Source organism: Strix aluco, chromosome 11 (genome assembly GCF_031877795.1).
Source record: "Strix aluco isolate bStrAlu1 chromosome 11, bStrAlu1.hap1, whole genome shotgun sequence".
In the NCBI taxonomy this organism is placed as follows: domain Eukaryota; kingdom Metazoa; phylum Chordata; class Aves; order Strigiformes; family Strigidae; genus Strix; species Strix aluco.
Window position 1 is genome coordinate 5,296,267 of NC_133941.1, and position 26,607 is coordinate 5,322,873.

General features: G+C 40.8%; 1 protein-coding gene across 1 annotated transcript in view; it reads left to right on the plus strand.

Annotated features, from left to right (window-relative positions):
• The window catches only part of PTPRG (protein tyrosine phosphatase receptor type G), a 408,208-nt gene that overhangs the window by 338,010 nt on the left and 43,591 nt on the right, over positions 1 to 26,607 (plus strand). The window contains exon 13 of the mRNA XM_074835886.1: positions 3,197 to 3,329. Coding sequence (XP_074691987.1) covers positions 3,197 to 3,329 — 133 coding nt within the window. The remainder of the gene's footprint in view (positions 1 to 3,196; positions 3,330 to 26,607) is intronic.

Below are 26,607 nucleotides of genomic sequence, written 5' to 3' on the forward strand. Positions count from 1 at the left end.
GGTGAGCAGGTGACTTTGTTTCAAGAGGCCGGATGGTCTGAGGTAGTTCAGCAGTGGGGGTTTTCCTTTGGCCTGCAGAAGACGTGTGTTGTCATAGTTAACAGTATCGGTAATGGTACAACAAACAGAACTTTGTCCTGGCAGGTTGTGCAATGGCAAGGGATGATAAAGGTAGACAGGTTATATATTACAGCTATGGTTGCTTATTATAGGAAGCAGTGTTACTTAAGGAAAATAAACATGCTTCTATTCTCAGGAACCAATTACCAAGAATACATGGAAAAACAGTACATTTCACAAACTGTAGAATGCCTTTTTCTTGCCTTGACCTTTGTGCAAGAGTCACCCTGCCAAAGCCTCCCTCGCTGCCTAATGCCCTCTAATACTCTGTGCCGGGGCCTCATCCGCCCAGGGCCTGGGTGGAGCTGCTGAATGGGTGGTTCACTGGAGTTATGGATTTTTCCAGACACAGGAGTGAATTTAGCAGTGCCAGGGCTTGTATCATGTGGGACCTCCTGAAACAGATATGCTGTAATAATTTTTATTCCTTCCTACTGGGATGAATTCCAAGCCAGTAAAAGGCAAACTGAATTAATTCAACGAAGGCATATGCCACTGGAAACTGTTTACATTTCTTAGCAAAAATGGAGTTTCCTGGTCCATTTTTTAAGCTGCTTTTTTTTTTTTCCGTAGAAGTACAGCGTATGGTGGGCACCGTTACAAGGATATGCTGTTGACACTACCAAGGCTCAATATTCTTGCTTTGGAAAAGAGTGAAATGCTGACTACTTTTTATTTTACAATATTTTGTTATGTACGAGAACAGGAAGCTATAAAGGCCCAGATCTGTCTTTTTCGTGTGTGTGTTTTCTTCAACTTTTTCTAAGTTATCCAGTGTGCTGCCTTTTCTTAGGCTCTTCTGCCATCACACTCAAGAGACAGGTGCCAGCACTCCAGCTGTACTGCTGTACTTCTGGCCCCAACTGTCATTCTACTACAATTTTTATTGGCATTGGCTTGTTTAAGGTTTCTCAACACTTTACTTAAGCAGTGGAAAACACCTAAGACTTTTTCTTAAAATCCAACACAGGAACGGTCTCTCTTTTTCTGGAGCACATCACTCCTTTGGCATTCCCTACTGGAATTTCAGGGCTAGCCATCAGCATGCAGGAGTGGCATTTGCTATTCTGGCACTCAGCATACTGAACGCTTTCTTATCCTCGCATCTGTGGTAAAGGGAGTTGGCAGGGTCAGATAAGTGTGTTCTCCACAGTAGACTGAATAAGAGGAGCATCATGAGCACTGCAGAATTTAATAGTGTGCATTGGGACTCCGGCCCATGCTGTGCTTACAATGGAATTTAATTTTCCTCCCATGCAAACAGAAACATATGTTTTTGTGTTGAAATATGTGGAGGTGAAGCTAAACAGAATACTGTCCTTGGAGAGAAATGAAGCAACATCCTAATGGATATAAGGTGGTGGGACTATTTGGCTCTCCTACAAAGTTTTACTACGTCGCATGGTTTTTTGCTTTGTCCCTTTTACCGTTCTGATTGGTAACACTTACCTCACAGGCTTAATTTTTTCATGCTGTTAAGTGAGTTGAAATGCGCTGATAAAAACCAAGGCCTCGGGGCTTATGATTTTGCAAGTTTGGCAAATAGGGAGAATAAGCCTTTGTTCTAATTTTGGGGTTGTTCTTTTCCTTATTCTTTACTAGTCAAGGAAATCAAAGACATTCAATCAAAGTGCACGTTCACTTCCCCCAAACATCCCTCTGATTAGCACCTCATTTAGGCTGCTTGCTAAAGGGCATTACCTCCATCAGCCTAGTTCTTAAAAGTAGAAAGATTTCTTGCTGGGCTTGCAGCAGCCTGCAGCCTTGCTCTGTTTTCAGCAGTCAGGCAAAAGCATTTACAATTAACCTTTACTTCCATGTTAGTTGAATTTTACTCCTGCCTATGGAGGAGTATAATCTAAATGCTATTAAAATAGAGTATGACTTCATATTATGTGACATCTGGTGACTTCCAATTATCTGTGTTTTGCCTGCCTATGGTGAAAAGGCAATTATGTTCTTCTGGTAGGATTTGCAGCAGTTTCAGAAGATATGATAATACAATACTGAACGAGGGCAAGGAAGCACATTGGTAAGGGAAGACTCACGTAGGCTAAAAAGTAGAAGTCAAGTGCATACATTTCAATCCTCGTTGAAATCTGAAGCTGTTTACACTAATCCTTTCCCATTACGTCCTGTTGACAGGTATTGATCAACTACCACCTGTTTGTTAGGAAACATGAATAAGATACAGAATCCGCTTCTGTATTTTTCTTTTATCATTCTGTCTAAACCAATTTATTTGTCAAGTCTACATGAATTTGCACAAATTAGATGTCTTTTGAAATACGTTGATAGTGTCTGTGCTCATTGGCTCCAGTACTTGCAGAACCTCTAGGTTCGTCTTATATATGATACAGTAATTTTAACGAGATGTCATGTGAAAAGTGAAACGGAGTTACTCGCCCAGATCTCAGGATATTGACCAACTTTAATTTTGTTCAAAAGCTGTGGCATAATGATTTCTTCTGTCAGTTACAACACATCCTATTCATTCATTCATCCATCCATCTTGACAATCCATATGCTAAAAAGTGCTTTCGTATGCAGTAACTCACCAGATTGTGACAATTCTGCAAATGATGTGACATGACACCCAACATGTTGAGGATTTTTTATTTTAAGATAGTTACCAAGAAATTTATTTCTGAAGCGAAGTATTACACTGAGCTTTGGAAACAGGGCTGTCCTGTAGTGTTGAGAAACAGAGTGCATTTATCTGCAAACACTGATGACCGAGCAAAGCGTTTACTCTGTTACCGTGGTGAAACGTCTCAGTGGGGTACTCCACATCTGATAATAGGTGCTTGCACGGTAGAGCCCTAAAATTGTCTATGAGACTGTAATTACAGGCAGTAGTAAAATCCAAGCCATATGTGGCAATAAACACCATACTTTTGCACTCTCATGTCTCAGACTAAAGACAAATGGAGTCCCGCCCTGCAGTTAGAAGATCTTTGCTCTGTTTACTCATACCTTGTAAAACGGACAAACTATTTGTTTTGCTTACACATTTTTCTGTACAGTAATTCTCTTTCCATTTACTGATTGTTTTTGTTACGTGTTTAACACACAGCTGACAAGAACAGCTCCAGCATGGCCACGAGACCTTCTCCTGGTAAAATGGAATGGATCATCCCACTTATTGTGGTCTCAGCACTGACCTTCGTGTGCCTCATTCTTCTCATTGCTGTGCTTGTCTACTGGAGGTGAGCCTGTTTCCTTTTGATAGGAAAATGATTATGATTTAAAACACATTTCAGGTGGTGTTTTTTAATGTGTCCTGTGGTTTTTATTTTATTAGATGTTACGGTGATAGATGCATTAGGTAACTCTGTGGATGCTAGAACAGCTCTGTCGGTTAACTATTTAGCTGTCTTAAATATTGATTTTTGTGTCATGAAAATGAGCTTGGTAGAGCTCTAGCATGGTAGAGCCAGCTGTAATGCCAACAAATAGTTTCACAATTAGTCCCTCTAATATAACTATAAAAAGGTATCTTTGACCTTCAGGAAAGGTGGTTGTGGGAGAAGAGTCCAGTGAGATTGGACTTGGTTCCATGGGTGGCTTTGCCACAGACCTCCTGTGTGATCTTAAGCAGTTCTTTTCTTCCTTTGGCTATACTTCAAGAAAGAGAGATAAGCTCGTTTCACATTACATAACAGTGCCCTGAGTGGAAGCTCTTTAGCATTGGTGAAGTGTTCAGAAGCGCAGCCTGCGAGGTCTTGAAAGTAAAGGTTGTCTCTTACAGAGAGATACTGTCCTTTACACGGGCATTGGTTCAGTGGTAGAGATGAGGATTAGCAACAACAAATCCATCTCCATTTGATTTAGAGTAAATTAAAACCTGCAGCGCCTTCTTGTGCCAGAACCAGAACCCAAAGACACCTCATTTGTCTGGCAGTGAAAATTAACCAGGGATTAGGTTATAGGAGGTATTTAGGAATTATTTCAATATCTGATTAGATGGGACACAGAAAAGTAGCTTTAATGAGAAATAGCAGTCCATTGATCATTATATTCGCAGAATTAATTAAAAAAATACCAAGCTGTTTTACAGTACACCCATTTTGCTGACAATTAATTGGCCAAATTGTTGAGGCTGGGAACATTTGAAAGAATATTAATAAATAGGTGACAGTGGTCTTGTGAAAATAATTTCTATTAACATTTGCGAGTAATTAACATCATTGCAGTAAGGCAATGAATAAAATTGCAGTGATAGATGCACAAAAGCTGAAATTGGAAAGGTTCTGAAGATCTCATTGTAGTGTCCTGTCCTTCAAAATATGTTTTCTTCATTTGAAGGACTAAACTTGGTCACATTCACACTGGGCAAGCCCTTGAAGGATGTGGTATATCCTGAAGCACTGTAATGAGGGGTTAGTAATATTTATCTGTGTTGAAACAAAATGCTCGTCTGAGGAGGAAAGATTTTAAAATAAAATGCTAACAGCTATTATCAAGAAGAATTTTGGTACCTCTCATTGTTTGGAAAACATTTCCATTTCTTGCAATTTCACTAATGCATTGAGAAAAATAATTGCAAAATTAGTGTTTAATTTGCTCGAAGAGAAACAATGCTATCCCTGAGAAGATATTGAAGTTGTAACGTACTGGCTTAGTGACCAACGGTTAGAGACTAATTTTTGATAAATACTGGCTTCTATTATAGATTCTAATGTTACTCAAGTCTAAAATGAAGATATGTTAATTAAATTTAAATACTTTTTATCTTCAAAATTTCTAACCATCCACCTCATAAAATTTTTATTTGCTTCATGATAACAAAAATACACATAAATAAAGGAAGATACATGATCAAAGACTTTAGCTGAAACCAAATTACTTTTCCAGTAATGTTTGTTATTTTGTATATGGACAGTAATTGTTTCTTATCTACTCTCCATAATATGCACGAGTAGTTAACATTCACCAGTGGCTTCATAAAATTGCAAGCATTGTCATTAATACCCTTGACAGCAGTGGATCAATATTTTTGTGTATAATTGATCTAAAAAAAAAGGTGGAGATTAAAATTTAATATACACTTGGAAAGTGTGTTGTGTAGCAGTCAAAGTTTTTTGATAAATATGAAGCAACAAATTGAGGAACAATAAACAAACTTGAGAGCACATGTATAGTAGCTTCAAATTAATCTCCTGTGTCTACCTTCATAGTTCTGAGGATTTTTTAACAAATACAGAGAGCATATTTAAAAAGTAAACATGTTTGAGGATAAATCAGCAAGTAACTAGAACACAGATCGTACACAATAACATTTCACATTGTGGAGACCATATCACTGAAGTGGCAACACAGCATTTTGTATGCCCTTTTCAGTGTGATTACCTTTCCCTAGGAAAAATAAAATGTTTATCTCTGTGAGTGTCTTAAAGTAAGGAAAAAACAGATCCTCAAACGCTGCGGAGTCTAATTTACAAGTTTGAAAGGAACAGTGACCTGGATTTTCAGGAAGAAATACTTAGCTTAAAATGTAATGGGCAACACATAGAATAATTTGCTAAATACCACCATCAAAGCAAATGGCATGAGGACGAGTTTGAGACAGATTTTTCAGCAAGGGAAACATGGTATTGAAGTGCACAGCAGAGAAACACTTGTTATGAAAGGATAACCCTCAAGGGGACAGGCGTGCTGGACCAAGGGGTCCTTTCTTGCACTGCAGTTCTTTTGGTGTGAGAAAATGCACTACAAAACAAAACCCAGAGAACTAGAAAATTCAGAAGAGACATAGTTACCCTTTGGCAATACATTTTGAGGGTAAAACAAATGATATTTTCACTTTTTACATGTTTGAGCATTTGTGGGATTAGATGATTTGAGACCAGAGGTGACATAAGTAGAACAATGAAGCAGAGAGAAGCCTTCTGCTTGTTTGCATTGCATCGATACCCTATTATCCAGGGACCAAAATAAGGAGTTAGGGAAGTTGCTTGTGAAGGTTTGGCAGAGCATTTATCTCTGTTTGGATCCTTTGTAACTCATTCTGTGATACAGCAATGAAATAAGTTTTGTGATGATGTCCTGTTGTAAGGAAGCTTAATTTTCTGTTCCCTTTATTTGAAAAGGAGAGTGATAGGAAGCAGTCATCGTTTGATGAAGCTTCTCCTTTCTTTGTCTGTTGAGTTTCCATGCTGTGTTCATTAGAGACTTCTTGTAATTGAATATATTTGGAAATGATCTGTGCCATTTCTGAATGAGACTCCCTTATTTGCAGAGGTAATTTACTGTTCTCAGTACCTTTTCCATGTGGATCCTGGACAAATGGCGAAAGAATATGATTGATGTTGAAGAGAAAGGGTCACTTCTGTCTTTTTAGTGTGGTGGCCATCTCAGTAATGAAAAGGGATGGGAACTTGCAGGCAAGCAGCAGCTAGGAATTACCTTTCTACTAAAGTTTCTTGAATTCAGTACTTTTAATGGCACTGCTGTGCAAAGAGGGCTATGTGATTTTAAGTTGGTAGAGTGGAAAATAAACTAGGTCAGTATAATGAAGCTGCAAAAATTGTGCTGCCTTTTATCGCAGAACAATGAGGAGAGCACCATCATGGGATGACCAGGAGCCACGACATCCGCTGGGGCTGGTTGACAGTTGGGCTTCCTGGGCAGGAGGGACAATGATGGCTGTAATTTAAGTTTGCTTCTCTGTGTCTTTGATTACTCTTGAGGAAAGGCTGGCCTGGCTGATCTTGAGTTGTTGTGGGCACGATGAAGGGGGCTGTTGCTGCCAGGACCTCTACTGCTTGAAACTGATTTCTTTTAGCATCGAGTCAAGAATTTGAACCTTAGCAGAAAGAAGAGGTGAAGAGACCAGATCCTTGTTTTACTCAACATGTAGATTCACCATTCACTTCTGCAATGGCGCAGTGGTATTTCTTTTTCTGCTTTCATTCATTTTGAACTGGTTCCTGAAATTGTGTGCTGTAGGGACAACCACTGAGTATGTCTGCGAACTCCTCACTGGGAATTTAGGATCTTTCAGTGGAGCACTACTAGCTCATCTAGAGCCCGTTAAAACGTGTGCATTGAGAGGTGGCAGTTTCCCAAGCACATTATTTTTGCATTTCTGGGCATTTGGTTGCATCTGTGATTTTATACCCAGACTCAGTATCATGAGATCTCTGCAGTTCTTCAAGGTCAGTTTAAAATTTGGCTTGGATTGTCTGCAGTCTTTGCCACTGTTATTCTCACAGCCTTTTCTATGAGCTCTGAGAATTGCAGAGTGTGTTTGGTAGTGACCTCCAAACTATTTAGGGATTGAGTGTGACTTCAGTTTTTTTGCAACAAGGCAAGTTCCTATAGCATGGTGAGCCATAATATGGCTTGAAAGATGTCTTTTCTAGCGCTTCCCCTGTATTCTGTTGCAAATTGAACAAGTCCTGAGTATTGACACTTTAAGGGAGACCCAGGGTCAGTGCCACTTTCTTTTTCACAGAGGTGCAGGAGGGTGACTAGTGTTGGGAAATCAACTAAAATACTTTGATAGACGTTAAGTTCTGTCATTTTAGGGAAAAAAAAAAAACCAACATATTTTATGAGTGACTGGTGACCTTCCACAGTTTGTTTTCCATTCTGATTTTTAATCTAAACACTACAATGCTATAGACTGTGGTTTCAAAGGGAAAAATAAAGAGAGAATATTAAGAAGCAATTAAGATTTTAGAGTTTAGCCAACAGCAACTTTTAAATGGGAACTAAATTATAGCCATTTCTCATTTTCGGCTAAGAGGAAGAAATTAATTCACAACTATAGCTGGAGAGTTTTCTTCTTCTTTCTTTTGAACAGATACCATAATTCACCTCTGAATTATTGCCTCCATCAACATCGTGATCCCAAAGACAAAGCGGGAATATTGTATTGCATTTCTTATTAAATCAAGCTGTTTATACAGTGCTAATATGTTTACATTCAGGAGGGATTTTTGGAACAACACAGCTGCTGCCTTTCAAAGAGCAAGCAAGCTTGCATTGCTTGTTTATAGTCATGTGTGTATATGAGACAGCTTGGGAAAAAGATGCCTTTAATTTTCCTTAGGCAAAACCCTATAGAATTTAGTAGACAGTAAGAGTTTTCCTAGGTTTTTGTTAAACATCCTGTTGAATTGAACAGAATCCTTGGGACAGGTCCTGTGGCAGAGCCTCGTACTTCTCTGGCAGTGCCTTTCTGTGCAGAAGAAATGACATTGAGCACCAGGAGATGTGGGTTCTTTTTCTGACTTGGTCATTGATTTTCTGTGTGACCCAGGGCCAAGTCACTTACAGTTTGACAGTATTGGTGTTGAACTCGGTGGCAAAGAACTCACTGGGAGCAAGTTCAGGTGTTCAATATTTCACCATCTGAGTTCTGTCACTGGTAAAATAGCACTGAAGAAGGTTGGTCAGCCGTATTTGTAAATCGGTTTGTAATACAGAAATAGAAAGACCCAAAACTGTTGCAGTTACCATGTCTAATAACCATGTCTTGGAAAACTGCCTTTTGGTGTTAAATTTTGGGAAACTTGCACAGCTCCATAGCTAAGACAGTGTTAAAACTTCATTGGGAAAAAAAGAGAACTTCTGCCTGTAGCAGGTTGTAAAAAGTGCTGAACTTGTCATTTGAGCCTATCTCTAGCTCTTATTTTATGAGTACACAATGTGTTGTTCATCTACTGTACTGATTGAAAAAGGAACATTGCAAATTTACAGACCATTGTAAAATTGCTTGCTTACAATGATAAAAGCTTCTTTCAACTTACTCTAAAATATTCGTGATTCTGCTCATTTTCTCAGTCATGAAGGATGCTAGGTGGTAACACTTTCTGAGAGCCTGTGTGTTGATTTTAAGAATGCCTCGGGTGCAGTGGCATGAGTATTTATTTCAGCAGCAGCGGTTCAAGCAGCCTCCTCCATTCCTGCCCTTGTTCTGCCCTCAGTGATACCAATGCAAATGTTTGTACAACCGTGTGAGGAGCTGGATTGAGAAATAATCCATGTTTAAAAAAAAAAGAGGGGCTTTCATGCCCTGATTTAAGCCAGATTAGCTTCCAGTCTGGTTCATGTAGTAACCAGACAGCATAACTGAGGGATCAGCACAAGGCAGGAATGAGCAGGAGGGATGGGGATGCTCACACTGACACTGCCCCCAGTGATGCCTGAGGACCACGTCCATGCACTTGTGCTCAGCTTGGAGATGGCAGTGTCCCAGAGCACAACTCATGTCACCACAGGCAGTGGGGAGAATTAGCTGACAAGGGCAAGAGATTTCCTAAACTGGGAGACAGGCAACACCACAGGGAGACGAGGGGAAACATGGAGGTGAGTGGAGTTGCCTGAAACCTCTTGTGGCTTCCATCTCCTTTTTAGTGACCAGATGAGCCCTGCTTATACCAGGGCACACCTTCGTTTTCTTCTGGGAATGGCCATGTCTAGTCTCATATGATGACAAACAGCCTCAGAGGGTTGGGGGAGATCACTGCCTGACAAGCAGAATCGAGCCCAGCCTGATTCAGAGCCCTCTGATCTCTCCCTGCCTCAACCCAGGCAATGCAGGAAAAGCACTTCAGCTTTTATTGCAGAAGATCCACGTTGTGTTTGATTTTGCCAGTGCTGGAGGTAAAGGTACTGAAATATTGGGCCCTTTTGTGTGCTGTACCTCAAAGAGCTGCTCGTTTTCATTAAAGGGGAGCAGGCCTGTGATCAGCTCCCTCTTATCCCACTTGGGGAACCGAGCTCATCCTTTGTGCCGACGGCAGGCAGCTTGCTTTCAAGCCTGAAGCTTAGGGCAGCTGCCGGTTGCTTGTTCTAGCTGTTGGTATCGTTCTTTTGAGAGCTCGTCATTCTTCCATTACAAGGAAAATCAATATGAAAACTTCTCTGACAGCATCTGCGCTCTTTCATCCAGCAACGCGCAGCCTGGGGCAAGGGGGGGAGAGCCCACAAGGAGATCCGCCAAACCGTAGCGTGCCGGTGCCGTTCTTCCCGTTGTCGGCTCGTGGGCTTTTATACTCTCTTCTCGCAGGGAGCTGAAAAGTCTCCGGACTGGCTCTTTGCAAGGGCGCCGGGGTGCTGGGGTTTCCTCTGTGCGTGAGGGGCTGAGGTAGAGGAGCGCAGCTGTGCGCAGGGGAGGCCTGGACACCTCGCCCATTCCTTCGAAACTCCTTGCTCTATAACCATTTCCCAAATGGCTACTTTAGGGCCTTTCAGAAATCACAGGAGTTGTCAGTTGTTATAGTAACGGACCCCCTGCTGCTGAATTGGCCCTGAGATGCCCATTTGGGCTTTTGAACAGACTAACTCATGCTCATTAGACAAAAAAGAGAGAGAGACAGATTTGCAGATGGAAAGTTGCTTTTTAAGCATGCTGGATGATCTGTTAAGAGCTAGACTGTGGAAAGGGGCATGTTCTCTCATTATATGCCTGTTACTTTTACTCTTCTTTAATTAACACTAGTTTTACTTTTCTTGCAAACCAGAACTCTGCAAGATTTCCATTTCCTCACTGTTGAGGCCAGTAGCAAGCTGCCACTTTACAAAGGAACAGTTTTGTCTTGAGAAAGGAAAGAAGTTGGAGAGGGATTTGCCAAGCAGATCAGTGGTGACTTCCAGAACTATCAGGATATCTACGAAGCTCAGAAAATAGTACTTCTAATTATACAGCATCAGGAGCAACATCAAAAATCAGTAACCACATTTTGAGCCAGGAATGTCCCATTTCAAGGAAATAGCACAGTCTAGGTTTTGCTTCAGGTTTAAACCTGAACAGTCACATTGATGTTAACAGAGTGGCTCCTGAATAAGTGGTATTAGCTAAATCAGACCTTGCCCTTGTAAATTCAACTCTGCATGACTGAAGAACCTGTATCACCTTAAATGGATTCTAGAGAGTAAGCAATTCCAATAACAAGTCACTTCTTGCCAGGTATTTGAAGCCAGCTTCTTCCTGTGTCGCACACGTCCAGCCTTCATCTGAATTTCATGAAGAAGTGTTCTCCTCTCAGCTGTCCTGTAAATGGAAAGCAAATATAGATTTATAGCAGGCTGGTGTATCTCAAGGTCTAAATAAGAGAGGACTGTGGTTGTTCTTGTGTGATACACCTTTTCTATGAGGAAGTTGGTGAGACCAGATGGGCAAGCAGCGTTGTTAGCAGAGAGGGGAAGCGAGTACTCTAGTACATGAAAAGGGTCTGCAAGGAATACACGATCTTCTGCACTCGTTGTGCTGGGGATGAGGAGTCTTTGGCTTAAATTGCAGCAAGAGAGAAATTTAGGTTTGACATTAGAAAAAGCTTCATGATGGGAAAGACAATAAAGCAGTGGTCTACAGAATTTCCATCATTTCTAGGTTCCAAAACAAGGTTAACCAGCCATTCGTCAGGAACACCACAGGAGTCATTGATCATGCATGGGAGCTTCAAGTCCTGTTCTCCACAGCTGCGGTGCGAGCTTTAAAGCACATGTGCAAGCATGAGAAAAGAGGAGGAATGGTGTGTGATAAATTGTCCTGTAAATCACAGACTAGAAGCCTGAAAAAGCATTTGGAAGACACAGTTTAAATATATCATGTTTAAAGTGAATAATGTGAAGCCAATAAAAGAGCACATGTAAGAATTGGGGGGAGGACAGAGGGAGGGCTGTAGCTTTGGAGAGGGAGTAAAAGGAAGATACAAAGAGGCAGGAAAGAAACTGCAAAGGCAGCTTGCAGAGGGCAACTTGTGTCAGGAGACCCACAGGTTGGTGGAAAAAAACCTGTTTGGAGTTTTGTTCCATCTGTTCTCCTGCAGCAAGGAGCCTAAAAGTAGGGAAGAGTTAAGAGTACAACCATGCAGGTCAGTTGTGTGAACATCTTTTCTGCAGGCACTTTTATGGATGTGGCCATTGAACTCAGTGGGAGCCCAGATCTGCATCACCTTTATTTTAAAAGATAATGTCAAGAATGCAATCATAAGTCAAACAACAGGAGAATACGTGCTTTGGCTGTGGAAGACTAGAATTCAAAATATCATGTTGGTGACCTTGAAAACTCCCAAACAAAAAACCTACTTTTTTATTTTTAATTTGGTGTATGATGTGTCCCATAAGAGCTGAGATATTTAGGTTATACTTTGCCCACAGGCCGTCCTTATAGGGAATGAAGTTTATGGAAAGGTCTTGGCAACAAGTTGGAAAACTGTTGTTGACACGCTTCTGACCAGTTTGTTTAGAGGTGTAACAACATTTCCCCAACATTTCCAGAAATACCTTCTTCTGCAGAATGAGCAAAGGGGAGCAAGCAAGGGCAGCTGAGGTCAGGCAAGGAGGGATCTGCAGCATGGCTGCAATTGATCTTTCTGTTTTATTTCTGTGAAACTAATTAAATGGATTAATTGCAGACATTTTCTTTCTGGAAATGCCTTCCCCAGTGCTGCTGTAATGGTGAAGTGTTGAAAAAAAGAGCAAGATTTTATCTGTGCAGTAACTGGATTAAAGGTAGTAGTTTACAAGGTGTAGGTTTGAATGAATATTTTTTAAATATTCAAATGTTCTAGTTAAGCTGCATTAAGAGCTGGTTTCTAGGTGCTGATAAATAGTATGCCATGAGGAGTATGGGTTTTCTGATAATCACAGTGGTAGAGGATGCCAGGTACCACTGGCTTCTCCTACTCATCTGTTAGGTCTTTTGTAAGCTGTTCTACAGGAAACTTACACAACTTTAAAATTTTTGAACTCTGGGTTTTGAAGCTACGATAGATATTTTAAAAGAAAAAACAGATTTCACAAATGGTTCTGTGAAATTAAATCACTTGGGAAAAAAAAAGACTATTTCTTGAGAAAATGGATGCATTCTTCTTCTGTTCCCCTTCTCAGCTCAAAGAAACCATTTATTAACCCGTTGTTGTTTGATCTGTTGCTAGTTTATGTTTTCTATTGATCTGCTGCTAGTTTATATCTTTTCTATAATATTCTTAGTACGTAAGAGTATGTGTTAAAGTGCATGCAGGTATCTCTGGAGTAGATTCACTCCCATAAATTGGTAGGTTCAGAGCTAGAGGTATGTCAGACAAACTGTGAATGAAATATCCTATAATACAAGTAGATGTACCCAGAGGGAACAGTATACCTCTGCTGTGAAACTGTGAATTAACCACAGCAACCAGATAAATTATATTTTTTCTCTCTCCTTGTAACCATAAAATATAGCTATTGAAGGGCCCTGTGCTGTCCTGAGTCCCACAGCAGCATTTGGACTAACATTAGCACTAGCTATTTCACAGCAGGATGTGGTCTGAGTGTAAAATTACAGGGTAAGAATATTAAATCAATTCAGCTATCTTAACTGCTTGGATAAATACCAGGAATCAGCAGACTCGTAAAACAATAATAAGCAGGGGTGGACTTAAAAACTTTTCTTAAAACCTGTGCAATTTGGGAAAAACGAGCGCCTTGGAATGCACAACGCATGTTGTGCTGCTATTACAAATGTGGCAAGTATGTTAATTCATTCAGTTTTGTTTAAAAGAAAGCATTTCTGCTATTGCTATGAACAAGCATGTATTTTACTCTACTGACTTACAGGTTAAAATCCATTTGGGTTCAAACTTTTAAGCTGAAACAGATGTAGGTCGCATGCCTGGTTCTTGGTGGTGTGTTGGTTCATGTTTTGGAAATCCTGTCTTTTCCAAAACAGACCAAAAACATTTTGAAATATTCTACAAAGTGACATTTATAAAGTAATAGAAATAAGCCCAATTTGAATTATTGTTACAGTTTAAAAAAAAAAAATCAAAATATTTTTCAATAATGACAAATGTTCTATTCCCTGAAGGCTCAAATTTGGGTTTTATTTTCCTTCTGATTAAATTATCAGTTAAATGCATATATATTTCTGCACAGCAGTTCACTCTCTCAAGCCATTTTTCAGCCACTATCAGAAAGTTTCCAGTGAGTACTGGTAAAATTCCTCATGTTCTGTAGCAGCATGAGCTTATCTCGTTAACCCCCATGTCAAATATGTTTTAAGCTGTTATGGATCAAGGCATGTTCTGGCAGGCCAGAGGTTGGACTCGGGGCTACAATGCTGAATCCCTGCAGATGGGGGTTTTCCAAGTGTAAAGGGATGTCTTCCCTTTGCGCAGGCATGAGGCTGGTGATCAAGGTGCTCCTCAGCTGGAGCAAATCCCTCACTAGTAGTGGATGGAGATAGGAAATGGAATTTATGTCTGCTGATGGATATTTGGCATTAAATGTGGGGTTTGACTGGGAGTGAGAGAACAGCCCTCTGCTAGGCAGGCAGAGGGAGTGCATCTCCTAAACCCGTTGTGGGAAATTACATCTGCCAACCTCACAGTTTATTAGGAGACGAGTGGATCATCAGTGAAGAGGATTTTATGCTGTTAGAGAAGTGATCAAAGTCAACTGGCCTGCAACTTTTCCAGCTGCTTTCTAGGTTTTCTTAAGGTATTTATTTCCCCAACGCGGTTCCACTAATGCCAAGAGGAGGAATGTGAAGGGCTGGGCACCACAAGGACAGAGGATGCTGAGCCGGGCCCAGGGAGAGCCTCTCCCAGGCTGTGCTCCTGGCAGCAGTGGTACAGGGGAAGGTGGCAGCAGTTGTACGGTGCTGGCGGTACTGAGGGCATGGAGGACTTCCAACCACATCACAACTCAAAATGATGATCGTTTACTCTTCAGAGTCCTACAAATTTCCTAAATTTCAGTGTTCATTGGTAATAGCAACTGGTTTTACAGACATGAAGTTAAAGCTGTGAAGATGCAGTCCTCGTATCTGTCATTTTTTTGATGTATATATTTTATTTTTTTAATAAAGGCCTAGGACATAAATGTTACCAGTATGACTAGTCTTTTCCCATTCATATAGCTCCTTATTTTTGAAGCATTCAGGGTGCTATTTCAGTCAGGGAGTAAATGGCTTTGCTTTGCAGTTTGCTTTTCAGAGCCTGCAAATGCTGGTTTTGTGAGTTAAGGCTAAATCTAGGCTTCTTTATCACATAACCAACATTTACACAACAGCAAAAAAAGATTCTCCTGGCCCTGATATCATTACAGGCTTTGTATTCATTTGAATGAACTATTTTTCACCACTTTCCTCATGGTTATAGGTACCAACAAGCCTTTTAACCTAAAAGGGCCTTTTCTGCAATCTGTTTATTCTTCAGCAAGCTTTTCTGTAGGCTTTGCATGGCAGAGGTTGTAGTCGCGTTTTCTCATAATGCCTTGTCTCACTGAAACTGTACGCTTGTCCTGTGCCCTTGTTCTCTCTAATTTTGGTGAGTAGGAGGACAAAGGGAGAGAGAGAATAACACCTTATCAGACATCAGGGACATTTACTTGTGATATTGAGGGGTGTATACACCTTATATTTATCAACAAGAACTCCTTATTAGAGAAAAATCTAATAATAATTAATAATTAAATAACACCATTTGCATACACAAATCAACATAGTTTGACTTGGGTGATATTTAATAGTGAATCTCTCTAGGTAAAGCAATTGTATCAATCCTAAAGAATAAAAAAGTTGACAAGATTTTTAAAATAATTTGAGCAAAGAAAATATTGTCTTTTTTTCTGAGACTGTGGAAATAAAGTTTCTGCTTTCCAAAGTAAAATACAGTAATTAGGAAATTTGCAAATGGAAATTAGTCTGTGTTGGTCTTCGTCTTTATTTATGTCATTAAATGGAGTCTTTAATTAGCATATATATTATTATTGTTTCAATGTAATCCATTTTATAAATCCAAGTTCAAATATAAAAATCAAAATGGGCTTGATGCACCCTATTGTTCACATGCAAAGCAGCTAACATAGATGTGAAGATATGAGGTGAATTGAAACATTCATATTTCATAAGGATGCAGTCTACGTTTTCTGAAATTATAGCTTGAACTCTTATTTTTAACTTTTTCTCATTTGCATACATATTAGTCCCTGTTTAAATTATGTGTTAATTCTATTCATTAGACTTCAGTGAATGCTTCTAACTCTCCTGATAATCAAGCATAGGTCCCTGGAAAGCAAATTATGGACTTTCATGTTGCAAAACCCATTGTAAACGTGACATTTATCACTGCAAAACCAACTCGTGTGGAGCACTTGGCTGCAGTCAGCAGGGCAGAACCCTTTTTCTTATGCTTACGGTAACAATTGTCATCTGTGAATAAGGACCTGGCACCAGGTCCCTGATGTCTCTTCAGAAATGATTGGACACTTCACAACTGCACCACCCTCTTGATGGTAAAAATGCCAAATCAGCTCTTTGAGGGAGAAAGAGTAACTTGACTCATGTCCTCACGCAAACAGCTTTAAGAAAATGGGCGATCAAGAATCTTCTGTTCCACATAATGTGGTGGTAGAGACGAGAATTTGGGAGCCTCTGCAGCTCTGCGGAGTGTATTTGGCTGTCAAAGCAGGAGCCTGCAGGCTTGGCTTTGCTGCTGTCCAAAACATGCTTTTGCTCCGAAATCTGCAGGAGCAATAGCCCTGAAGGCATGAAGGTGACAACAGTGCAACAGAAGTCCTTTCTCTGGTTTTCTGAGCCAGACCTTGGACTGAATGTGGGAAGAAGAGGGGCAATGAAATAGTATTGGAGTTAGGTGTCTGCTCTTGCATATTTACCAGGCTGTGACAATTCATCTTTTTAATTCTAGGTATAAAAGCATTGTTATCCCAGTGGTAAACCCGAGGTGATAATTTCGCAAGGTTTTATGTTGATGGGGTGAGCCCTGAGTGGTGCCACACAGGGAGTTGCCATGTGTGCTCTGATTAGTAAAAAAATTGATGGGAAGAAGAAGGGTTCTTATGCCATCGCTGTGAGGAAATGCTTGACATCTTTAAAGGCCCATAAGTTTAGTTTCCATCTGTTTTTTGCAGAGTCTGGGCCTTTTCAAAAGCAGTGCTGATGTGCTGTAGGGAATTAATTTAGCTCTTTGTGGTAGCAGAAGGTTAGAGTTCAACATCGCTGGTTTTGTTATCCACAGAGCTACATGGAACAAGTTCCCTGTGGTATAGTTTAAAGGAATAGGTGGAGACTACTAGAAAGAGACCTGTTGTCCCTGCAGCTTAGTTTTATTCAAGATGCACGGAATAAGAGAGCAGAAGAGAAGAAATCACAGTATTTGATATACATTCTCAGCAGCTGCTTCATCTCGCCATGTCTGAATGTATAATCTCACTCTCAGGAGCATTCTGCATGAGAAGCAGCTGGGTGCTTCTGAACACAGAAGAAATGCTCCCATTTCACCAGCATTTGTGATAATCCAAACTGCAGCTACGCCTGTGGGGAAATGAAAAGTCTGTGTTTTATTTTGACTCTGAGATTTCGGTGGGTTGCAGTGTTGTCTATAGGATTTGAGCTTGCGCTTGGATGTCCTCTCTTTCCTTAGCAATGCTTCCTTATGCTGAAAGCGTGCAAGAGAATCCCTGAGCTTTATACCAGCTTTTTTGAAACAATTACACTGTCTGCAGCCCTCTCCTCCTTCGCTCCTTGGATGGCGAGTGTGGGGTCCCATTGACTTCCACACTGTCAAGCCAGGACAGGCCGTGCTGATTCCCTGTGTGCTGAGCACAGAACAGGATGCTGAAGAAAAGGGGCTTTAAACCAGCTGTAGCCCAGGGTTTAAGATTATCCACCATTCTCTGGTTTAGGGGTTTTTTTTGAAGCCTGCAAAGTAGACAGCTCAGCTCACGGGGGAATAAGGCAGCAGATGAGCATTCCCCTTCCATGCCTCCTTCCAGCATTTTTCCTTGGTGCACCAGACAGCGACTCCCCACCCCAGAGAGAGATGCATTGGCAACCTCACTCCTCCTTTTTTTCTGGTGACTGGATTAACTTTAACATAGTCGTTGCTGTCCGCCAACCTTATTGTATTTACTCAGCTTCCTGTGAAGAAGGAGTTAAATTCATATGGGTTGGAAGTTTTCTGTTATAGCTCAAGTTCTGTTTTGACCTTCTTGTCTTCACATATTTTCCCCTTTTTAAGTTACTAGCTGTATCTGAGATCTTAACATCTAGTGGGCCACTTTGTGGAAATAAATATTAATGAGATGGCTGCTGATAGCATCGTATGGGTAGAAACAAATGCTTTTATAATAAATGGGATTTAATATTAATTGAGTGGTTTGGAGTTAAAGCAGGATATAAAGTGACAAGCTCGTGACACAGCAAACTGCCCTTTGGAGGAATCCAATTAGAAGAGTGAGCAGCAAATTGTAAGCAAACTTGATATAATCACACGGGGGCAATACAAGAGTGGAGCATAATTTGGAGCCTGAGACCTGTCCCCTTGAATGTCTCATAATTTCCATGAATCAACATTTAGTTACTATGTGGTGCCAAGTTTGCATTCTTCAGCTCTTTCCTGGCAATGCTGCATCCCGTTGCTCTAGTCAAACCAGAGGAAGACAGTATGTTTTGCAATAAAAGGGCACATCAGTTAAATGCGCTGTGTTCTGCTACATGTCTGTTGGAGAGAAGTGACTCATTTGTTAGCCTGCTGAAATTGCTTTGCATAGGAAAGCTTGTGCTGATGCTACAGGGTTTTGCCTGTTCACTTGAAGCTGTTACCTTTGCCATTTCCTCTATGAGAACGGTCAAGGGTGGTTGTTCCCTTTTCAAACTGCAGTGTTTGTTCATGACTTGGAAAAATAGATGATTTGCTGAGATATGTCGTAGATAAATAGTTAAATGCTGCCTGGAATAACCAAGTGCAATTATCTATCACTAAAGAGTAATGTTAAGTGTTCATTGTGTTTGAATTGTTCAAAAATAGTTTCTCTAAATTTTATGTATCATTTTTATCTGGCAGATAGAATTGCAGAAGCTGCTCTGGTGAGAGTTTGTGGCATTTCAGACAACCTGGGTATTGTGTGAAATTGGCTTAGCCACTCTAAAACAAGGGTACAGGATGTAAAGTGAGGGTATAGGAGTGATAAAGACCTAAGCACAGCATCTGGTAAGTTGGGGCAGTGCTTCCAGGCTGATGGAGAAGCATGTGAAAAAACCCAGAAAGGAGCAAATCAATTTATCCATTCTGTCAAAATGGCTACGATCAGCCAGGAGGCAAATGAATAAACGGATCAACAAGTATTTCACACTTGTGTGTTCTCGACAGGAAATCACAGATCTGAAACCAAATGTCTGGGACAAAACTACCAGAAATAGTGGCAAAATACTCTGCTGTTTAGTCTGCATTTTAAACATTTTTAGCTCACAAAAGTCCTTGAATTAAAATACTGGAATAAAACAGGAACTTGTTACTACAGTTCCCAGCTACAAGCAGAGATTAAAATAGTTAGAGTGGGTGTGGTGGTTTAGCCCCTGCTGGGGTCTGAGACCACGCGGCCGCTGCCCCTCCCCCACAAAGGGAGTGAAATACAAAGCCCCAAGACTGAAATAAGGAAAGGTTTAATACAACAGTGCAACAGCAACACAACAAACAACAGCAATAACAATAACAGTAATAGTGATAGCAATGAACAGAGCAAAATAGCTACCAAATACAGCAGTGAGAAGCACGATGTACAAGACCACGAGTGCACCGCGCTCCCGCGCCAGGAAAATGTGACCTGCCAGGATGTGACGTCCGCATGGTATCTGAATAACCCGGCTAGAGCTCCCCCCCCACTGCTGGGGAAACTTAACCCTATCCTGGTTAAACCAGGACAGTGGGTCTAACAGCAGGACCTCGGTCGCCACTGGAATCTCCCTTTGCCCACACCCAAACACGTCTTGTTGGCCATGGTGGTTGCTGCTGTTTTTCCCATTCCCAAGCTTACTAACTGCTGCACTAATGGCAGCTAAAGCACCACCAAAGATCGCATCACAACGTGGAAATGAAATGCATAAATACAGTAGGAGGAAAATGAATCTGAATTACTAGAGGTGTCAGGACTGAACAATTCACCTAGGAGCAGACATCTACGTTCCTCAAGGATGGTGTGTCTGCCTGTGCAGCCATGTCACTTCATGAGCTTCAAGAAAAGGAAATACTGAGCCAAGAGCTTGCGTTTAATTTTGCTATCTGCTTCTGAGCAAGTGCCTGATGGATCCAGGCACGTTTCTTCATACATTAACAAGCATTCATATGTTTTTGCTAAGATGCAAACTTCAATTCTTGTGGGCTTTTTTCTTCTTTTCCCCAGTCCCACATTTATCAACACTGAAAGGTTATAAAGAGCTTAATAAAAGGTAGATTAAAGCTTTGGAAATAGTGCAAATAAAGATAACAGTCTATAAATAGAAAATATATTAAACTGTATCTGGTGTTAAGGGATCTAATAATTAACATAGGTTGACTGAATATCTCCTGTTTTGCTTATCTGCAGTGAACTTTTATCTTGAATCAAAATGTTCTCCTCCTGTGATTAGTTTTGTTATTAGCTGCTTCTACACACTGATTAAGACAACGGGAAAGCAATAGTTTATTTGCCCGAGTGTATACTTACTGAAAAAGGGTTTGTCATGAGGATAAAAGCAGTTTCTAATTTTTAGAATGATTTTAACTGATTTCTTAAAGGCAAAGTCTCTTCTACAGTTGTTATTTTATGAGTTTTCGATTCTTGACACTTCTATATAATTGGGTGCCTGCTAATAGACTTCATGGTTACTTTTCTGATATGCCTCGTACTTTGAGTCCTTTTTGTGTAATAAATGTGTATTTCCTTGACACTAAAATTCAAGGAGCTTTGAATGGGTTATAGGCCTGAAACCTCAAAGATGTCATTTTCTTAATAAATATTTTGAAAGGGGAACTCTTCCACACTTCCTTTCAAGCATTTTCAGGATCATCCTTCTAGTCCACTCTGCCTCATGTTGTAGTGGATTCTACCTCTGTTACTTGCTTATAATATTTTTAGAATTTTTCTCAAGGTTTATTTGGTTTGTGGAGATGGTAATTTAAAACATACATTGTTTTTATTTTCTGTGCTTCTTTATTTTGTCTAAGTATGCTTAATACTGTTTACTGCTTAAGTATGCTTAATACTGTTTACTGCTTTTTGGTATTAATTAGATTTTTCTTATAGTATCAATTATCTTTGGATTTGTTTGATATTATTGCTGTTGCTGATGCTATTTATTTTTTAGAAACATTCTCACAGAAAATACTGCAGTGTTTAATGCAAATGCTACTGAAAGGATTCTACTGATGCAGGGTCTTTTTATTCTGATGTATTAATTGATGTGGATCCGTTGTGTCTAGCAAAGGGAGCCCAGTGGATATGTTCACACCACACTGATTGTCCGATTTAACCAGAACACCACTTCAGCGAATACAACTTGCCTCTCTGCGGTCTAGCTCTATTAATGCAGAGCTATGCCCAAGGCACTTAGCCCAGCAGATAAGGAGTACTGGAGCGGGCAGAGCTCACACAAACATGCCTGCACGTCTCCTGGCATCTGAGATGGGTCACTGGGGTCTAACTTGGGTATTTTTACAGAGCTAGTTAGAGATGTATTCAGCATACCACCGCAGAACACACAACGTGGTATTTCTCAGTGGTTCAGTTCAGTGGATAGTAGTTTATTGTCTCTGATATTTGTGTTTCCTTGTCACATTTGTTAACCTTTGCATGCAAGAAACTCATTAAAGCAATTCCTCAGACACGCACACTCCAGGCTTCCCCAGAGCTCTCAAGTCACTACCAGGTTAGTATCAGCGACAGCAAGAAGCAAATCTCCAAATGGGTTGATTGATAGCAAGATTAATGATCCTCAAGACTTCTGTCCAGGTTTATTATTTGGCAGCTTACAAATCTTTGCTTTCAGGGAGATGGGTGGAGAAGGAGGACCAGCTGGCTGCCACCCGGTCTGTCTGTATTAGCGTGATGAGGTGATGTGCGTAGCTCTGTCAGAGCACTAGCATTAAGTAGTGTGTTTTCAGTGTTCTCATTATCTGCCAGGTACTAAATAATTTGCTTCTCTGCTCTCGGTGCCAGCTGCTCTTTTCTTTTCCTTTGTGCTGGGCTTCCAAAGGTATCTTTTTGTGCCATTTCTAATTGTGTTCTAAACAGTGTTAACAGGGAGACCATAAAAATTTTTAAGTAGCTATTTCTTTTAGAAATGGCCAATGAGAAAAGCCCACCTCCCAAATACACAGTGATGAAAAGAGAAAGGAAATAATCACTTTTAATATTTTATCCTGGTCCCAAAAAAGCTAAACATGAAATATGTCCAGCAGTGTTGGGAAATCTTCCTAGTTCTCCCATGCAGCTTTCGTCCAGGTGCGCATGGACATGTCTGTTGAGAAAGAGGGAGTTTCCCATGGAGTATTTCATTATATTTAACAAACCGGCATTTCTGCCTGAAGATGGGCAAGGCCGTCAAAACAGAGGAAAAAACTGTGCCTAAATTTTTAGCATATTTTTGTGTTATGCTTAGGGCCCAGGCAGTGGCTTGAGATACCTAAAGTAATTGTCAGTTGAATGCCCTGATGTCCTGATTCGGAGGAAGGAAAGAGTATTTTCACAAAGAAAGAACAGGACTCTTCAATTTTGAGAGTAACTAGGTGGGATTAATTAGGGACATTTAAGTAAATGTTTCAAAGAGAGACCCAGTTTCTGCTGTCCTCTCTTAGGTGGGATCATCTCTGTATTGGTTTTCTTGTAACACAATTTCACTCCAGATGAATTACACTTAGTGTTTAAAAATACCCATATTTTAACGTCCCAGTGTGTCACCCTGTTTTTATTCTTTCCTTTCCTGAGATTCATCCCAAAGGGAATTCATGTCCTGAAATGATAATATCAAGTATGCCCAATTTTGAGTTCTTAGAGGTGCTACTATAAAAGCTCCTCTCTAGTAAGAGGCAATCTTCATTGATTGCTGCAGTTCTTGTGATTACAGAACAACTCTTCACTTGGTTAAATTTAGCTTCCTTCTGTGAGAAAGTTTTAGGCTCCTTTTTAATATTACATGATGTTTAGGGCATTGGAAGTACACATTTTATAGGAACTGCCTAAGGTATTATTTGATTGGAAGAGGCATGTCTTTGTTTTCCTCTGTGATTTTCTAGTCTTTGTTATGAATGTTGCATTAAATAAATAGTTGACTCAGGGAGAGGAAAATGAGTACATCAGGCTTCCCTTTGGTTTTTAAAACCGTGCCTAATTTTTAAACCATTTTAAGATACCACCTATAGGTTTCTCAACCCCATTTTTGCCTGAAGACATTAAAGGTTTGAATGGTAATGCATATAACCAGGGAGCTTGTTCTCTTGCAATAGAAAATACTGATGAGTAAACCCATTCAGTCATCTGTAAAATTGCTGAGTGTATCCAACACAGCTGTTGTGAGTATTGATTAAAGCAGGAGGGGAAGGTCTGATGCTGCTAGCCCTGTCAGAGGTCACCAGGAGAGTAATTAGCTACCAAGTGTTACAGGGCCAAGTGTCATCACAAATAAGGTTTCACCATCGCCTTCGGTGTTCTCCAGGGACACCAGGAAGATGGGACAAGGAAGCATGGAAAATGTTTGTGCTGAGTTAAACTAAGATTTATCCACTTAAAATTTGCAGATAAAGAGCTTTCTAAGTGCTTTTCTGCACTGGCCACCTGGGCACTTTCTGGTCACAGAGCTGATGAAGGGGGGGAGGACTTGAAAGCAGCTTATCTTGGTGTGTGTTGTTATTTCTTAACTGTTTAATTATTTGAATACCCTTCTAAAAATTATTATTTCTTGTATAATGTCTGAGTTCAGTATCGTATGTGATGTAAATGGGTGTATAGTCTCTGGTGGAGGATAGGATCTCGGAGGATCAGGAGAAGAGGATTTTTAATTTTGTGGAGAGCTGTGTAGTCAGCTGGCAAATTTAGGCCATAAATATTAAATTAGCTGTCTTTCTGTGTCAGAAATCCCTCGTCTTGTTTGCAGATTAGTTTTTCAGATGGACAATTTTACTAGTGGGTGTGTTCTTCATCACAAATACTGTTTCAAAGTTTTGTCCACCTTCTTTTTTTTTCCATCTGTCTTTTCCAAGCCTTTTTCCTGTCTTTATTTCTCTATGATGCTGCAGAATGTGTGGTTGTAAGTGTGGTTGGACTGGTGATTAGCGTTTGGATCCTTTTAGCTTTTGCGGGACTGTGTGGGTGTGTGACAACTCCCTAATGTGAAAAAGCATTTCTCCTTGCCCAGAGGAAGTCCTCTGAAAAGGGCAGTCTACTTTTCACCGATCTGGCTAGGAAAGGACGCCAAGGACTTGGCACACTGTGAACTTCTGACAGCTATCCATGTACCATCTAGACCTCTCCAGTTATCATATCTGTGCAATGCTTAACACTGCTCGAGAAGATTACAGGCAGAAATTGCTTTGTGGGGAGAAGGCAAATCATCTTTGGGAAGTAGAATCTGCATTATTGTAGGGAAATTTCCCTCTTTTTTCAGCTTTCTTTTATTCTCTGGAGTTTTATGCATTCCCGCTTTGTATATCCTCCCATAGCTCAAGTTCAGTCAGCCTTCACTGCCTTACCGCTCCAGCATAGCATAGGTTCTTTTATAACTCAGCTTTTGAATTCTGATCATTAAGCGTTAAGACCTGTGAAGGAAAATAATTGTAGAAAATTGGGGCAATATAAGCCATTTTTTGGCCAAAAAAGAGTAAATGCAGATGCCCTTCTGATACAATGAACGTAATATCACTGCTCCATGCTGGTCACTTATTCATATTCATAAGACTAGCTTTTTTCATGTGGTTTTCTCTTCTCTTTTTCTTCTTAACGGTTGAGTCAGTTTTATTGCTCATAAAAATCAGTGACTGATGACCCCAGCTAGAGCAGTGCAGACTGCAGACAGCTGTTGTCCAGGCTCCCATCCACTGCTCTGCTGGTGACATGGTCATGATTTGCAGTGCTTCTGTTGTTCCGTAGTCTGCAGCTCTTTTCTGAGGAGTCATTGCCAATTCTGACAGTGACAAATGCTTGCCAAGGAATAGTGAAGCTAGTTTAAAGTGCAGAGCCATGTGTTACTAGTACACTTGACTGCATACATACTCTAGTTTTGGTGCCAGCAGAAACCAATCTTAATTGTGTCTCCTGGAAAACATGCAAAACAGTTCAACGAGAATCTGAAGCATCTTTTCTTCTATTGAAAGTGAGAATGAATGTACAGAGGTAGTGAAAGAGATCATTTCCTGTCTTTGGATCCTTGTCCAGGAGTTATTTGCAGGCCGCCCCGTGATGGAGGAGCATGGTGAATGAATGCCTGTATCCAGGTTGCATTTGATAAAGAGTAAGCCATGTCCTGTGCAGCTTGGTTTAGAGGTCCATTACAGATACTGGTTTGACTCCTGTTCGATCGTGCCTGTTCTTCCCACTAGCTAAGGACTATGTGTAAAAGTAGGGTGGCTGCAGGGACTGTAGGCCTCTTCATTAATAAATTCTGCAGAGCTCCTGTCTGTGGGAGGCTGTTTCTGGAGGAAAGGAGTCCAGAGGACAAGGTTTACCCTGCTCTGACAGTAGTGAATAGGCCTCCAGGACCATTTAAAGCGATGTGCCCCTGAATTGGTCATGCTTTAGGAAGTAATGACCCAAGAAGAAAGTAGCTGCAAGAAACCAGGAGCCTATTGCTCCTAGATGCTATTACAGAAATAATGTAGTATAAATCTGGCAAGCCTTGGAGAGGGAATACACGCTGCTTCAACCAACAGAAACGCCTGGAAGAAGGAGTAGATCCCTAGCGAACAAGGGAGCAATGAACACGTCAGTCACTTCAGCGTGTGAGGCGGGACAGGGCTCTTGGGTGTCCCCAGAATGCACTGCATTCACCTTTGGTTTTTCCTGTGTTCAGTCACTGTCCTGGTGTTTCAGCCAGCCGCTGCAGAGGCAATCACTTGCCCCTCCACAATAATCCCTTGCTCCTTCTCTCCCTGCCTCAGCTGCTCCAGAGCAGCGCAGATCCCTCTCCTGTCATCACAGATCAGGGGATGCTGCCCGTGCTAGACGGCGTTCAGAGGAGTAAAGGCCAAACGCTGCCCTCAGAGCTATTCCCAGCACTCCCATCGACCGCCGTGTGCGCTGTGTGTTTGTATTGGAGGCAGTATTAACTAAACACTAAGGCACTATCTTCTACGTGAAAATAAAATGCATCCATGCTTTCAGGCCATTATGTGATCTGGTTCTCCCTTTTGCTTTTAGATGAGTATAAAGGAGAAGCTGCTTGAGGTTTATTAACTAATAACCAAGGAAACCTGTTTTGAGTGTCAAAATCTCATGAGACATCTCTTCTTCTACAGAAGCTAATCTGGTATTTTGCTCAGCGGAGATTGAACAAGCATTTAACCCAGCTAATCAGGACCATCTCTTGGCATATTTTTATGCTTCCAGCTTGATAATAAGGTGCTGCTGCTGTGGACTTTGCATCCTGTTAGTTTGCTTTAATAATTCACTGTCAGTATCTCTGCAAAAAGATTCTGGGCAGGGGGATGCTCTCCCTTGCGTCATCTTTGCATTCCAGACCCTGCCTCTGCTCCTTCTCCGGGGAGATGCTAATCTCGCAGT